The following is a 15,415-nucleotide window of genomic DNA, read 5'->3' as shown; positions in this document are numbered from 1 at the left end:
TGGAGAATAAGAGCACCTCCTCCCAGCTGCTCACTGCACTGAGGATAGGAAACATTGTCACCACCAATAAATCTACGATAATTGATAATTTCAATAAGCTTTTTTCTACGGCTGGCCGTGCTTTCCACCTGGCTACCCCTACCCTGGCCAACATCTCAGCACCCCCTGCAGCAACTTGCCCAAGCCCCCCCCCTGCTTCTCCTTCACCCAAATCCAGACAGCTGATGTTCTGAAAGAGCTGCAAAATGTGGATCCCTAACAAATCAGCTGGGTTAGACAATCTGGACCCCTACAAATCAGCTGGGTTAGACAATCTGGACCGTCTCTTTCTAAAATGATCTGTTGCAACCCCTATTACTAGCCTATTCAACCTCTCTTTCGTGTCGTCTGAGATCCCCAATGATTGGAAAGCTGCCGCGGTCATCCCCCTCTTCAAAGGGGGAGACACTCTAGACCCAAACTGTTATAGACCTATATCCATCCTGCCCTGCCTTTATAAAACCTTTGGAAGCCAAGTTAACAAACAGATCACCAACCATTTCGAATCCCACCGTACCTTCTCTACTATGCAATCTGGTTTCCGAGCTGGTCATGGGTGCACCTCAGCCACGCTCAAGGTCCTAAACAATATCATAACCGCCATTGATAAAAGACAGTACTGTGCAGCCATCTTCATCGACCTGGCCAAGGCTTTCGACTCTGTCAATCACTGCATTCTTATCAGCAGACTAAATAGCCTTGGCTTCTCAAATGACTGCCTCGCCTGGTTCACCAACTACTTCTCAGGTAGAGTTCAGTGTGTCAAATCAGAGAACCTGTTGTCCGGACCTCTGGCAGTCTCTGTGGGGGTGCCACAGACTCTTTTCTCTGTATATATCAATGATGTCGCTCTTGCTGCTGGTGATTCTCTGATCCACCTCTACGCAGACGACACCATTCTGTATACATCTGGCCCTTCTTTGGACACTGTGTTAACAAATCTCCTGACGAGCTTCAATGCCATACAACACTCATTCCGTGGCCTCCAACTGCTTTTAAATGCAAGTAAAACTAAGTGCATGCTCTTCAACCGATTGCTGCCCGCACCCTCCCGCCCGAATAGCATCACTACTCTGGACATTTCTGACTTAGAATATGTGGACAACTATAAATACCTAGGTGTCTGGTTAGACTGTAAACTCTCCTTCCAGACTCACATTAAGCATCTCCAATCCAAAATTAAATATAGAATCAGCTTCCTATTTCGCAACAAAGCCCCCTTCACTAATGCTGCCAAACATACCCTCGTAAAGCTGACTATCCTACCGATCCTTGACTGCGGCGATGTCATTTACAAAATAGCCTCCAACACTCTACTCAGCAAACTGGATGTAGTCTATCACAGTGCCATCCGTTTTTATCACCAAAGCCCTATATACTACCCACCGCTGCGACCTGTATGCTCTCGTTGGATGGCCCTCACTACATATTCTTCGCCAAACCCACTGGCTCCAGGTCATCTATAAGTCTATGCTGGGTAAAGCCCCGCCTTATCTCAGCTCACTGGTCACCATAGCAACACCCACCCGTAGCACGCGCTCCAGCAGGTATATTTCAATGGTCACCCCTAAACCAACACTTCCTTTGGCCGCCTTTCCTTCCAGTTCTCTGCTGCCAATGACTGGAACAAATTACAAAAATCACTGAAGCTGGAGTCTTATATCTCCCTCTCTAACTTTAAGCATCAGCTGTCAGGGCAGCTTACCGATCACTGTACCTGTACACAGCCAATCTGTAAATAGCACACCCAGCTACCTCCTCCCCATATTGTTACTTATCCTCTTGCTCTTTTGCACCCCAGTATCTCTACTTGCACATCATCATCTGCACATCTATCACTCCAGTGTTAATGCTAAATTGTAATTCTTTCGCCTCAATGGCCTATTTATTGCCTTACCTCCCTACTCTTCTACATTTGCACGCACTGTACATTGATTTTTCTATTGTGTTATTGACCGTACGTTTGTTTATGTGTAACTCTGTGTTGTTGTTTTTGTTGATGCACTGCTTTGCTTTATCTTGGCCAGGTCGCAGTTGTAAATTAGAAATTGTTCTCAACTGGCCTACCTGGTTAAATAAAGGTGAAATAAAAATCAATAAATAAAAAACTTTGTTGAAGCACCTTTGGTAGTGATTACAGCCTCAAGTCTTATTGGGTATGACGCTACAAGCTTGACACACCTGTATTAAGGGAGTTTCTCCCATTCTTCCCTGCAGATCATCTCAAGCTCTGTCAGGTTGGATGGGGAGCGTTGCTGCACAGCTATTTTCAGGTCTCTCCAGAGATGTTTGATCGGGTTCAAGTCCGGGCTCTGGCTGAGCCACTCAAGGACATTCAGAGACTTGTCCCAAAGCCACTCCTGTGTTGTTTTGGCTGTGTGCTTAGGGTCGTGTTCCTGTTGGAAGGTGAACCTTCGCCCCAGTCTGAGGTCCTGAGAGCTCTGGAGTAGGTTTTCATCAAGGATCTCTCTCTGTACTTTTGTCTGTTCATCTTTCCCTTGATCCTGACTAGTCTCCCAGTCCCTGCTGCTGAAAAACATCCCCACAGCATGATGCTGCCACCACTATGCTTTACTGTAGGGATAGTGCCAGGTTTCCTCCAGACGTGACACTTGGCATTCAGCCCAAAGAGTTCAATCTTGCTTTCATCAGACCAGAGAATCTTGTTTCTCATGGTCTGAGAGTCTTTAAGTGCCTTTTGGCAAACTCCAAGCAAGCTGTCATGTGCCTTTTAATGTGGAGTGGTTTCATCTGGCCAATCTACCATAAATGCCTGTTTGGTGGAGTTCTGCAGAGATGGTTGTCCTTCTGGAAGGTTTTCCCATCTCCACAGAGGAACTCTAGAGCTCTGTCAAAGTTACCATCGGGTTCTTGGTCACCTTCCTGACCAAGGCCCTTCTTCCCAATTGTACAGTTTGGCCGGGCGGCTAGCCATAGTTAGAGTCTTGGTCGTTCAAAACTTCTTCCATTTAAGAATGATGGAGGGCACTGTGTTCTTGGGGACATGCAATGCTGCAGACATTTTTTGGTACCCTTCCCCAGATCTGTGCCTCGACACAATCCTGTCTCGGAGCTCTATGGACAATTCCTTCAACCTCATGGCTTGGTTTTTGCTATGACATGCACTGTCAACTGTGGGACCTTATATAGAGGTGTGTGCCTTTCCAAATCATGTCCAGTCAATTGAATTTACCACAGGTGGACTCCAATCAAGTTGTAGAGATATCTCAAGGATGATCAATGGAAACAGGATGCACCTGAGCTCAATTTCAAGTCTCATAGCAAAGGGTCTGAGTACTTATGTAAACAAGGTGTTTTTTAAATATATTTTTTTATACATTTGCAAAAATGTATGGGTTATTGTGTGTAGATTGCCTTGGATTTTTTATTTCATCCATTTTAGAATATGGCTGTAACCTATCAACATGTGTAAAAAGTCAAGGGGTCTGAATACTTTCCCATGGCACTGTAGGTCCATTATAGTTTCTACATTCTTTCTATCAAGTGTGGGCTGGGGAGTTTTTTTTTAACCCTAATTATCATATTTGCGCTGTAGCCTGACCATGAATTGAAATTGGTCTCTGGTCTAAAGTAGTGCACTATCCAGAAAATAGGGAGCCATTTTGGACATGCTTCTACTCTTCCTCTCCATGTGTCTCTCCTCTCAGCCCCACCAGCTTCACAGCTCCACAGCTCCAACAGCCTGTCTGTCTCGCTTTACCACAGAGCTCACCCTCAATGTGGCCTGGACAGCAGCACTGGTACACATTCAACTTTTTATGACCACAGGAGAGTGAGTAACCTTTGACCTCCATGCTAATCTTACATAAAAAATAATGTCTAATATAGGATTGTTTTGCTTTGACTGTCACTGAAACTAAAGAACAGGTTGAGGTTGAGATTGGGGTAGGAAAGCGGTTCAAATCTTTAAGTCTATTGACACACCTATGCGTCAATCTAATTAACATAATACAAAACTCCCCATCTAAATCTGGAAGTTTAAGCTGTCTGTTTTTTTGTATGGGCTGTGTCTCAATCCACCGCATCCGCCTATGTTGGCATTCAGTATCTGCGGTGGAAAGTCGCTGTTTGTCAGACCAGGAGACATCCCGAATATCGGCCTTCTCACAAAAACATCTGTAGCATCCGAACAGTTTGGCCTACTAACTAATGATGATTTAATGGAAAGATGAGACTCTCCGAAGCACAATGGTGTGCTCCGTTTTGCTCTACTACCCCCACAAGTCCCATGGAACTCGTCTGAAGTCTGTGCCCACTTCTGTCTGAAGCGTCCGAACCTTCTGTCTGTAGAATCACGGAAATCATTCTGGCCTACTAACCCCCACAAGCCCCATGGAACTTGTCTGAAGGTAACCTGGTAACGGGTTTAAAAAATGAATGGAAGTATGGAGGTAGTTTTGTGTCCAAAAAACAAAAATATTTCTTGAACTTTCTTGTATCTCCTAGGTATAGGACAGACACTTCTGGGGCTGGTCGATCGGAATAGCCGCTCGATCGGAAAGGCGGCAGAATGCGCGTTAAGCTTTCCTGAATAACTGGACCTGCTGGGACCATAGATCTGTGTGGCCACACTATACACTGAGTCGACAAAACATTAAGAACACTTGTTCCTTTAAAAAAAAAAATTGGGCTTTTACACTGCAGATAGACTGTGGCTTCCATCAATATAATTGTCTGCATCATTTCCAATCCCCCATATTTTTTGTAAATATAGATATAAAATATATATATTTTAGAAATATTTTTTCCTTTATTATTTCCTTTATTATATTGTAATCAGTTACATCTAAGGGATTACAAAAAACAGAAACTGTAATCTGTCACATTAGCAGCAAAATTGTAATCAGATTACACATACTTTTGAAAAACTAGATGATTACTTCGAGGATTACTTTTAAATTCAGAAAGGATGTTTGCGGAAAAAAAGATTTGACACTTCTCTGTTTTCTCAATGACATTCAAATCAGCATTGAAAAAAGGCGCAAGTTTAAGTTTGTTCCACCTGAGCGAGTCTGACCACAAATCAGAGACCACTATGATGACACACCAAATGTGTTTGATGGATTGCGGGGAAAGAGCAGGAATAGGTTTTGTAGGCTACAGTCCAAGCTATGTATTCCAATGGTGTGACTGCTGTCGGCATTCAAAGATTATCCAACTTGAATAAACGCATGGAGGTAAGGATGACAGCAGTGGTATAGTCTACAACAATACGGATATCACTTATTATTGATATCTACATAGCGTATTGATGTGAATCACACTGCTGCTCTCTCATTTAGCTATTTGCACCTTATGAATTGTGGTTGTTGTGGATGGCTGTTCACAAATCTAAATGTGTATTTGAACCCAATAATAGTTGAATTCAAGAAGTTTGAGCTGCCTATCAATCATTGTTTTTGAAACCAGTGGACAGCCAGTGTAAAATGCGCTCTTGCTACAGGTGCATAGTGTGGATCCCAGCCTATGGAATAAAAGCGGGGCTTTTATTGTTCAATCTAATTCATGGTGATAAAAACATTAAATCCATAGGCCTAATAGACACATGCTCAAACTTGTACACGTTTGATAGACCTAAAGTGTCAATCTGTAATTGCTACATCCATTTTTGGATTTATAAATTATATATAAGGTCATAAGCTTAGTTCAACTGTCACACTCCACGAGAACCTAAAATATAAGCTAAACGTAAACAAACACCATATAGCCTCATAACATGGTTAAAACAAAAAATATTATATCATGCATGGTCAGTCCTTGCATCCGTAGCTGTCTATTAATCTGAGAGTGGTTACATTTTGTTATTGTTTCCTCTGTGGATTTGCCCTTTAAACAGCTGCATATTATCAAGATATCAAAGTGTCACCAACAAAAAGGTAAACAATAGGCCTATAGCAAATGCAGCATATTGCATTCATTTTTCACATGTAAATAGCTCTTTTCAGTAGTGCTCAAAGCCACTCCATGAGCGCAGCATTTATTTATCAACTCGAATCAATGAGCCCAATCAGTCCTRCATGACAACAAAATCATAAACAACAGAGTAGGGCTGGCTAATTAGTCCTTCGTTTTGGGGTCCTGCTCAGGTAAAACAATTTGGCTAATCTATACTTCCATATTTCCAAGTCCTATTCTTGAAGATACAGGGGTATAACATTTATTGGAATGACTGGAATTCTGATAGACTTTGATTTTTAATGTAAAGATATCGTTTTATCATATTATTATATGTAGTAGAAAGCGATGGGTTAAGCAGAAGCCTACATAACCAACCCATAACGTAAAATGTAACATCCATTTATGGCCAGCTATGTAAACTTTAACATTGATTTATCCTGCAATAGATGTCGTTCAATTGGTAACATGCATGTTTGTCTTCTAATGTCTTTAAGGGGAAAGTAATCTAAAAGTAACAGAATGTAATCAGATTACATTACTGAGTTTGGGTAATCCAAAAGTTACGTTACTGATTACAATTTTGGACAGGTAACTAGTAACTGTAATGGATTACATTCATAAAGTAACCTACCCAAGCATGCTATTCAAGAGGGACATTTTTTAAGTTGTATGTTTAAATACTCTGCGTGGAGTGAATCAGGCTTAATTATGAGTATTCTGTAGGTTACTGTATATTTACACAAAAATTCAATAAACAAACGTTCCCTGGTTCTAAAAGATGTTCAAACTGCTCAAATAAATGGTGTGCTGTGCAGGTTAAGGTGAGTGGGGCACCCTGGAAGAATGAAAACAGGGCTCGCTAATGTTTACACGACAGTTACATTGTTGAAATGTAGAGACAGACGTCCTTGACATCAAAAGTACGCGTTAAACTTTTACTTGTTCTATGTTCACTGTTGAAAATACAGTAGACCATTCAGTCCAATGACATTGCAACAACTGGTCGACTATCCAATGGCACCCTCGAACGTCCTGGATCCAGGAATTAAGTGGCGGTACGCAATTGGAGGAAAGCCGATGATGACAGCCAATTAGAATGTGGCAAGTCAGTGAAGGAGCCTGATTTCCGAAGTCTTTAGCTAGAAACCACAAGCCAAAGATCAGTTTGTAACCCCACTTCAGGATTCGAAAATATCGACAGAGATTTCTATTAATACACCATTTTGGTGCCTTTCATCAGCTAACGTTACTAGTTAAAAAGGAGAAGTCTCACTCGTTGCACGGATAGCATTCCATTGGAAAATCTGACAATGAGACAGATAGCGCTGCTACTGATTGTGGTACTTGGCGTTGCCCACTTTGCCACTGTCATCCGATGTGAAACTGATGGTAAGTAGCTAGCTGGCTACTTTGGGATTAATTAAATTAGCCAGGAATGTTTACTAAGCGTGTTCGGTAGTTGGCGTCTCCTGTAATTATAACAGCCATGCAGCTCTTATTAACTAGCTAGCTAGTTGCTAACTTGACTGCTGGCTAGTTTCTTTTTGATTTATTATGCGTACATGCGTGTGATTCTGTTATGTTGTAGCGTGGCTTTATGTTGTAGCGTGGTTTTGTTATGTTACAATGCAATCCCAACTTTGTTGTCCAGTCAGACTATCGTTGCTAGACGTTATGTTTATTTCACACTGTTTTGTTATCCATGGTGTTGCAGATGTAGCGGAAGAAGTCGACGAGGAGGAGGGTGGTGATGATGAAGAGGATAAAGATGACGTAACAGAGGTGAAGGATGAGAACGGAGTGTTGGTCTTGAACGACGACAACTTCGACATGTTCATGGAGGGGAAGGACACCGTGCTGGTTGAGTTCTATGCACCATGGTAAGTTTGCATAAAGGGATGGTTAAGAAAGTCAATATTTGGCAGTCATTGGAGACGTGTCCATCCGCTTCGCCTATTGTGCAATACCTGGTAGCCGATATGTAGTAGGAAAAACAGGCAGGCTTTAATCTCAAATATACATGGAATATTTGCACCATTTTTGTTCATTTTCCCTTGATTGACACATTTAATCAGTTTCCCTCCCCTCCCAGGTGTGGCCACTGTAAGCAGTTTGCTTCAGAGTATGAGAAGATTGCCCTGACTCTGAAGGAGAATGACCCCCCTATCCCTGTGGCCAAGGTGGACGCGACCAAGTCCAGTTCCTTAGGGAGCAGGTTCGAGGTGTCGGGATATCCCACCTTCAAGATCATGAAGAAGGGGGAGCCTGTGGAGTATGATGGCGCCAGGAATGAGCAGGGTAAGATGTCTACTAAGAAGACTGATCCAGTCAGTACCTCAGTCTCTTTTTCAGCCTTTGACAACTCTACATTGTCAGCTTGGTTAGCTAAAGCAGGAACAGACTATTAAACAGGCTACTATAATGTTGTAACTGTGGTTTGTCTTGTGGCTCGAGTGGCTTGTAACCCACTTTCAGTTTCACCACAGTAACATTAGTAACTGTGGTTGTGTTTAAGACATTGTGGCTTGAGTGGCTTGTAACCCACTTTCAGTTTCACCACAGTAACATTAGTAACTGTGGTTGTGTTTAAGACATTGTGGCTCGAGTGATGGAAGTGGCCCAGCCGGACTGGAAGCCCCCTCCAGAGGCCACCCTGGTGCTGACCAAGGACAACTTTGACGAGGTGGTCAACAGCGCTGACATCATCCTGGTGGAGTTCTATGCCCCATGGTCAGTCAGTCCCCCACAACGTTTAGGATGCATCGCAATAGTCGAGAGTCACATCCTCGTCTCCTCTGCGTCACCTGCACTGATTTATGAAATTATATCTATTATGGCCTTTGTGTTTTCTATCTGGTGAAGGAGCGGAGGAGATGAAGTCGAAACCATTTTACTGTGAAGCTTCATGAATGTTATTATTGCCTTCTGAAGCTTCATAGTGCTTATTTAACTTATAACTTTCCCTCCCATATTTCACTATTCTAATAATATGGAATTTTTGCAGTTATTTGGATAGTTGATACCCCCCCCCCCCCCAAAAAAGTTGCTCTTGGGTCAAATGTCAGTACCACAACAGCTGACAGTGTGCGGTTGTTTTTGTGACTGCTATTCTTCGGTAGATGTCGGCAACAGTGAAAGAAAAGTCTGATGTTCCCTATGATGGAACTGATTGTTTCAAGAACTTTTCTGGTGAGTGTTTTGCATTGACCTGTGTCATGTCTTCTGGAATCTCCAGAAGGTGCTCGCCTGTTACCACTAGGCTATTGAAAGTGGGAAAATAAAAATACAGAAAGTTAAAATTGTCAGGGCTGACTGGAGAGCTAATGCTCTAAGAAAATAAAATGCCCTTTCATGTAAAATGCAACATGAGTTATTCATGTACTTGAAAATAAAATAATTACTTTGTACATCCTCAGTACTGTAGGCTAGTACTAAGGATGTACACGGTTAATCGGTTAGCTGCTGCATTTGACTGGTCATGCTTATTGGTCTTTAGGTTCATTTGCATAATTTTGTGGAATTAAATTGGCACGTGTGTATTTTCGCTAGTCGGCATGCATTTTTTTATTACATGCGCACAGCTTACAAAGCCTAGTTAGAGGAGAGGAATAGTCAACCACCTGTCAGACAGCATACCAGAGCCTAGTTAGAGGAGAGGAATAGTCAAACACCTGTCAGACAGCATACAGAGCCTAGTTAGAGGAGAGGAATAGTCAACCACCTGTCAGACAGCATACAAGAGACTAGTTAGAGAGAGGAATAGTCAACCACCTGTCAGACAGCATACAGAGACTAGTTAGAGAGAGGAATAGTCAACCACCTGTCAGACAGCATACAGAGACTAGTTAGAGAGGAATAGTCAACCACCTGTCAGACAGCATACAGAGACTAGTTAGAGAGAGGAATAGTCAACCACCTGTCAGACAGGATACAGAGCCTAGTTAGAGAGGAATAGTCTACCACCTGTCAGACAGCATACAGAGCCTAGTTAGAGAGGAATAGTCTACCACCTGTCAGACAAATACAGAGCCTAGTTAGAGAGGAATAGTCAACCACCTGTCAGACAGGATACAGAGCCTAGTAGAGAGAATAGTCAACCACCTGTCAGACAGGATACAGAGCCTAGTTAGAGAGGAATAGTCAACCACCTGTCAGACAGGATACAGAGACCTAGTTAGAGAGGAATAGTCAACCACCTGTCAGACAGGATACAGAGACTAGTTAGAGAGGAATAGTCTACCACCTGTCAGACAGTGTGAGAGTAGCTCCTTAAAAAGTTTGTCGTCTACTGGAGTGAAACCTGCTTTTGTAAGCCCAGTCATTACGCAACAAATAACAACGATTCTAAATACAATCGTGTTCACTTTGGTGGCCACTATTTAAAAAGAAGCTAATTTTATTTCTCAACTCGTAAAGCGCGCCTCCCATTCGGCTGCAAAGACTATAGCCTGCCTACCGTTGACTATCAACGCGTCACCCACCACTTTGCAATGTCAGCTTCAGGCAGTATACTTGTTTGAAACATGAACGTTTTACTCTACTTGAAATAATGAGACGTCCTACCTTGCTTCAAATAAGACTTCCGAAAATCCATCCGTAGAAACGTGAAGACAATTTTATAAAGACCTCCTGATGCCATGAACCAGCATTTCTCTCCGGTTCTATTGGTTTTCATATCCACTTTCTTTCGTTGTCCAGAAGCCAAAGGCACAATCCTAGTCATATTAGCAAACCATCATAGTTGTTGCTATTAGATTCCCCCTCTCTCTAAGAGATTTTCATCTCTGTTACATATGGACCTGCTTGCCTTAGGTTCTCTGTTTTAGAACGATGTGTTCCGCGAATTGTATTTGGGCAAATGTTTGAAAATGACTTATTAGCTGTTTCATTACAGGAGTTGCATGTTCTATAATAGACTCGAAGAGGCAAAGCGTGAGGTTTTCAATTGTGCGTCGCCCCACGGACCTCCCGGTCGCGGCCTGCTGCGACAGAGCCTGGGCGCGAACCCAGAGTCTCTGGTGGCACAGCTAGCGCTGCGATGCAGTGCCCTAGACCACTGCGCCACCCGGGAGGCCCCTGATCTCTGATAGTATTTTCTGTTGGTCACATCATTTGACTGTTTGGGAAAAAATGTAACCGGTTAATAAGGGTCAGTTAGTCGGCAGCAAGACTGACATAAATTGACTTTCCTGGCTAGTACATTTACAGTGCACAACAAAAATCTTTAAAAAGGAATACTAACGTCCGTTTGGATATAATTTTGTATATATTTAACCTTTAACTAGGCAAGTCACTTAAAAACAAATTCTTATTTACAATGATGGCCTACCCGAGCCAAACCTGGACGACACTGGGCCAATAGTGCGCCGCCCTATGGGACTCCCAATCGCGGCCGGATGTGATACAGCCTATTTGAATAACCACGCCTGATTCCCTACTCCAGGTGTGGCCACTGTAAGCAGCTGGCTCCAGAGTATGAGAAGGCAGCCAAGTCCCTGAGCCAGCGCTCTCCTCCCATCTCCCTGGCCAAGGTAGACGCCACCCAGGAGAATGACATCGCCAACCGCTTCGGGGTGTCGGGGTACCCCACCCTCAAGATCTTCAGGAAGGGGAAGGCCTTCGACTACAACGGACCCAGAGAGAAGATTGGTACGTCCACACTTTAGACTGTTTCAGTCACTACCCCGTGACTAAATATATCTGCTAACATTATGGATTTTAGGACACGTCCCTTGTTAATGATATAGCCGAGGGTACTAACTATTGTGTGTGTGTGTTCTCTGTAGGTATCGTTGACTATATGAGCGAGCAGGCGGGGCCACCCTCCAAGCAGGTGCAGACGGTGAAACAGGTGCAGGAGTTCATCAAAGATGGCGATGACGCTGTCATAGTGGGCGTGTTCTCCTCAGAGCAGGATATGACCTATGACCTCTACCTAGAGGCCTGTGAGTACACAATCAATTACATTGACTTTGAATGTATTTGTCAGTGTTCATGATGCATATGTGTAGTATACAGAGAATATATGTAATCCATGCTCCTGTCCTCCCAGTGTGGCCTAATGGGGATAGTCGTTGTGTTCCCCTCTCTCTCCTCCCAGGTAACATTCTTAGAGAGGACTTCAAGTTCCTCCACACCTTCAGTTCAGACGTGGCCAAGCTCCTCAAGGCCTCCCCAAGCCAGGTCGTCATGGTGCATCCTGAGAAGTTCAGGTCCAAGTACGAGAAAGCCTCATATACATTCACCATCAAAGTAAGTGTGCCAACTGGTGTGTGTTTACTAGCGTTACACTAGTCAGCTTCTTACACTCTCTGTGAAAGTAAGCCTTGTGATGGGGGGGGTCTATACAGTTACATATCACAATATTATTTAGGACAATATTAAATCGATACTGACTTCCAAGTATCGATTTGTTTAAAAAAAAATGACATTGTTATTATAAATGTTTTGCTAGGTAGAGTTAGCTAGCGCTAGACAGCTGTATCTGCGCCAAAACTCCTGCATTTTTCATCCTAAAGCTTGGGATCCATCTTAAAGCTTGGGATCCATCTTAAAGCTTGGGATCCATCTTTTTAATAGTGAGCCAACATGTTTAGCACTTATTTCCATGACTGATCACAACTCTTTCTCATGCTCTGTTGTCTCTCTGCAGCCAACATGGTGAGCAATATATGTGTAACATCAAATCGCAATAAAATTGCATTATCGAATCACAATACATATAGTGAATCGAGGGAATTGTAAAACATATCGAATCGGCACCTAAGTATCTTGATGATATAGTATCGTGAGGTCCATGGCAATTCCCAGCCTGATTCACTGGATGGGTGCTATTTATCCACCTCACTGCAATATGGAGGGATATCTGAAACTAGCAGAATTCAATGAAGCATGCTTTCCTAACCTAAATAGAATGCTGCAATTATTCGTGTATAATGTCCTGTGTCCTCTACCCCCCAGGACTCCACAGAGGTGTCGGAGGTGCAGGACTTCTTTAAGAAACACATCCTGCCACTGGTGGGTCACAGGAAACAAAGCAACGACGCTAAACGTTACACCAAGAGACCACTGGTTGTCGTTTACTACGGCGTGGACTTCAGCTTTGACTACAGGAAAGGTGTCCTCAACCCCTTATTTCCGATTATATTGTGGATCTTCTCAAAGTCTTAAGCTGCGTAGCTTCCATAATACCTTTTTTGTTAGGCAGAAGGGCTAGAACAAAATATTGCACTTCCAGTAGATCTCCTCCTGGACCGGGGTTTGGACAACCTTGGCTTAGTTCATTGGAGCCTTTAGCTCAGGTCTGATTACCCCCCTCTCTCTGTTCCAGCGACCCAGTTCTGGAGGAGCAAGGTTCTGGAGGTGGCCAAGGATTTCCCAGAATACACCTTTGCCATCGCTGACGAGGAGGACTACTCAGACGAGTTGAAGAGCTTGGGGCTCAGTGACAGCGGGGAGGAAGTCAACGTGGGTATCCTGGGAGATGGCGGCAAGAAGTTTGCCATGGAGCCTGATGAGTTTGACTCTGAGGTGCTGAGGGACTTCATCATGGCCTTCAAGAAAGGTGAGCTTGACAGCAATTGTCAATTGAAAGTATGTCAGAGGACTTTACACCACATGTTGTATTGAGTTACAGATTAACCTGAGTTGAGTGCCTTGTCTGCTGCCAGCCAAACATCAATATGTGACAGGTCTTCATGGTCCTATTGAGTTAACAGGGTTGACCATTGAAACTGTCAGAATTGCCAAGATCGTGTAATAGACTATACATTAGTGTGTCTGATCTTGTCTGTCCCTCTCTACAGGCAAACTGAAGCCCGTCATCAAATCTCAGCCAGTGCCCAAGAACAACCAAGGCCCTGTGACGGTAGTGGTTGGGAAAACCTTCGACGACATCGTGATGGATACCAAGAAAGACGTTCTGATCGAGTTCTACGCCCCGTGGTGTGGCCACTGTAAGAAGCTGGACCCCGACTACACCGCCCTGGGGAAGAAATACAAGGATGAGAAGAACCTGGTCATCGCCAAAATGGACGCCACAGCTAACGATGTGCCTTACGACAGCTACAAAACGGAGGGCTTCCCCACCATCTACTTTGCGCCTAGCAACAGCAAGCAGAGCCCAATCAAATTTGAGGGCGGGGACAGAACCATAGATGGATTTAGTAAGTTCTTGGAACAGCACGCCACAAAGTTATCACAGAGCAGAGATGAACTTTGAGAATCTCTCTCTTGAGTACCTAAACGCCCAACTGTGCAGAGTCTGCAGTCCCAGGTGCCCTGGGGGAGCCGAGGGCAGAGGCTGTCAAACTCAAATCAACCCCTCCTACACCCTAGCCACTTATGCATAGACCTTAGAGGGTTGGATCAGAGAGCAAGATGGAGCTACCACTATTGTTTAGATGTATTCAACCCTCTCAGATCTCCACTAGGGCCTAGTGTTTAGGACCTAGGGGAAGTGCCTGGTGGTTAGGGCCTAGGAGTTAGTGTCCCCAAAGAGGGCTATTAGTGAGTTGCTGTGATCCACAGATTCAGCTTTTGTTTTTCATGTCTAAAAGCATGTAAGCACTGTGTTCCAGATTTCTAAGTATTTTTAAATAAAATGTTTTGAAAACTGATGTGGTTTTGTGGTGTTGTGTATACAGTTATGTACTGATTGGTAGCTGCATAATTCCTCTGAGCTGTCCCCTTACGAAAAAAGATTGCAGTCAGAGTGCAATTTAACTGCAGTGCAATAGTCTAACTGCAGTATGCTGCGTCCAAAATAACACGTTTTTACTACAGTAATATTGCAGTCTAACTCAGTCCTCCCGAGGAGCCTCTACTATCGTCCTCAGTGAATTTCATAAATATTTTTAGATAACTATACCAAAATTATTGATTTAAACGCACTATTTTGCAAAGGTCTACAGTACCCTCAACAGCACTATGGGTAGCACCATGGTGTACCCGGAGGGCAGTTAGCTTCCATCCTCTGAGTACATGGACTTCAAGACAAAACCTAGGAGGTGCATGCTTCTCACCCCCTTCCATAGACTGACACAGTAATTATGACAACTTCGGGAGGACGTCCTCCAATCTATCAGAGCTCTTGCGTGAACTGACATGTTGTCTACCCAATCAAAGGATCAAAGAATTAGTCTAGTACTGAAAGCATAAGCTACAGCTAGCTAGCACTGCAGTGCATAAAATGTGGTCAGTAGTTGACTCCAAGAGAAAGAAAACAGTGACAGTTATGAACAAAAAAATTTAAATGAGAAATTGTGTCTTTTTTTCAGCTTCACTCACTTAGCAAATGCAGCTAGCTAGTTTAGCCTACTGAAACAACCTGCTCAGAGGGATGCTATGTTAGCTAGCTGGCTATGACTATCCAACACAACACTGGAACTCTTCCAAGGTAAGCTTTTGGTTTTACTAATGTATTGCCAATGGGGCCCGCCGGTGTAACTGCTTAATG

At 43.5% G+C, this 15,415-nt stretch overlaps 1 protein-coding gene and 1 long non-coding RNA gene across 2 annotated transcripts; one reads left to right on the top strand and one right to left on the bottom strand.

Annotated features, from left to right (window-relative positions):
* Positions 1-7,052: 7,052 nt before the first annotated feature.
* Positions 7,053-14,576, top strand: LOC111958348 (protein disulfide-isomerase A4). Its single transcript, XM_023979574.2, has 10 exons — positions 7,053-7,347; positions 7,673-7,838; positions 8,051-8,256; positions 8,550-8,688; positions 11,402-11,607; positions 11,745-11,903; positions 12,059-12,210; positions 12,919-13,075; positions 13,289-13,522; positions 13,764-14,576. Exons 1-10 carry the CDS (start codon positions 7,269-7,271, stop codon positions 14,177-14,179), a joined length of 1,914 nt encoding a protein of 637 aa, XP_023835342.1. The 5' UTR covers positions 7,053-7,268; the 3' UTR covers positions 14,180-14,576.
* Positions 9,502-10,272, bottom strand: LOC139023677 (uncharacterized). Its single transcript, XR_011474819.1, has 3 exons — positions 10,202-10,272; positions 9,630-9,679; positions 9,502-9,578 (listed from the first exon to the last, which is right to left on the bottom strand). It is a non-coding gene; the product is annotated as an uncharacterized lncRNA (long non-coding RNA).
* Positions 14,577-15,415: the final 839 nt, after the last annotated feature.

Source organism: Salvelinus sp. IW2-2015, linkage group LG34, assembly GCF_002910315.2.
Source record: "Salvelinus sp. IW2-2015 linkage group LG34, ASM291031v2, whole genome shotgun sequence".
Taxonomy (NCBI): Eukaryota; Metazoa; Chordata; class Actinopteri; order Salmoniformes; family Salmonidae; genus Salvelinus; species Salvelinus sp. IW2-2015.
Note: the sequence above shows the minus strand (reverse complement) of the source record. Positions and strands in the feature narration are given on the sequence as shown.

What these genes read in the sequence shown, in the direction of transcription:
- LOC111958348 (XM_023979574.2), top strand. Translation starts at nt 7,269, where the DNA reads ATGAGACAGATAGCGCTGCTACTGATTGTGGTACTTGGCGTTGCCCAC. An exon ending in GTGGAGTTCTATGCCCCATG is followed by an intron (nt 8,689 to 11,401) that starts GTCAGTCAGTCC and finishes TCCCTACTCCAG; the next exon opens with GTGTGGCCACTGTAAGCAGC. An exon ending in TGACCTCTACCTAGAGGCCT is followed by an intron (nt 11,904 to 12,058) that starts GTGAGTACACAA and finishes CTCTCCTCCCAG; the next exon opens with GTAACATTCTTAGAGAGGAC.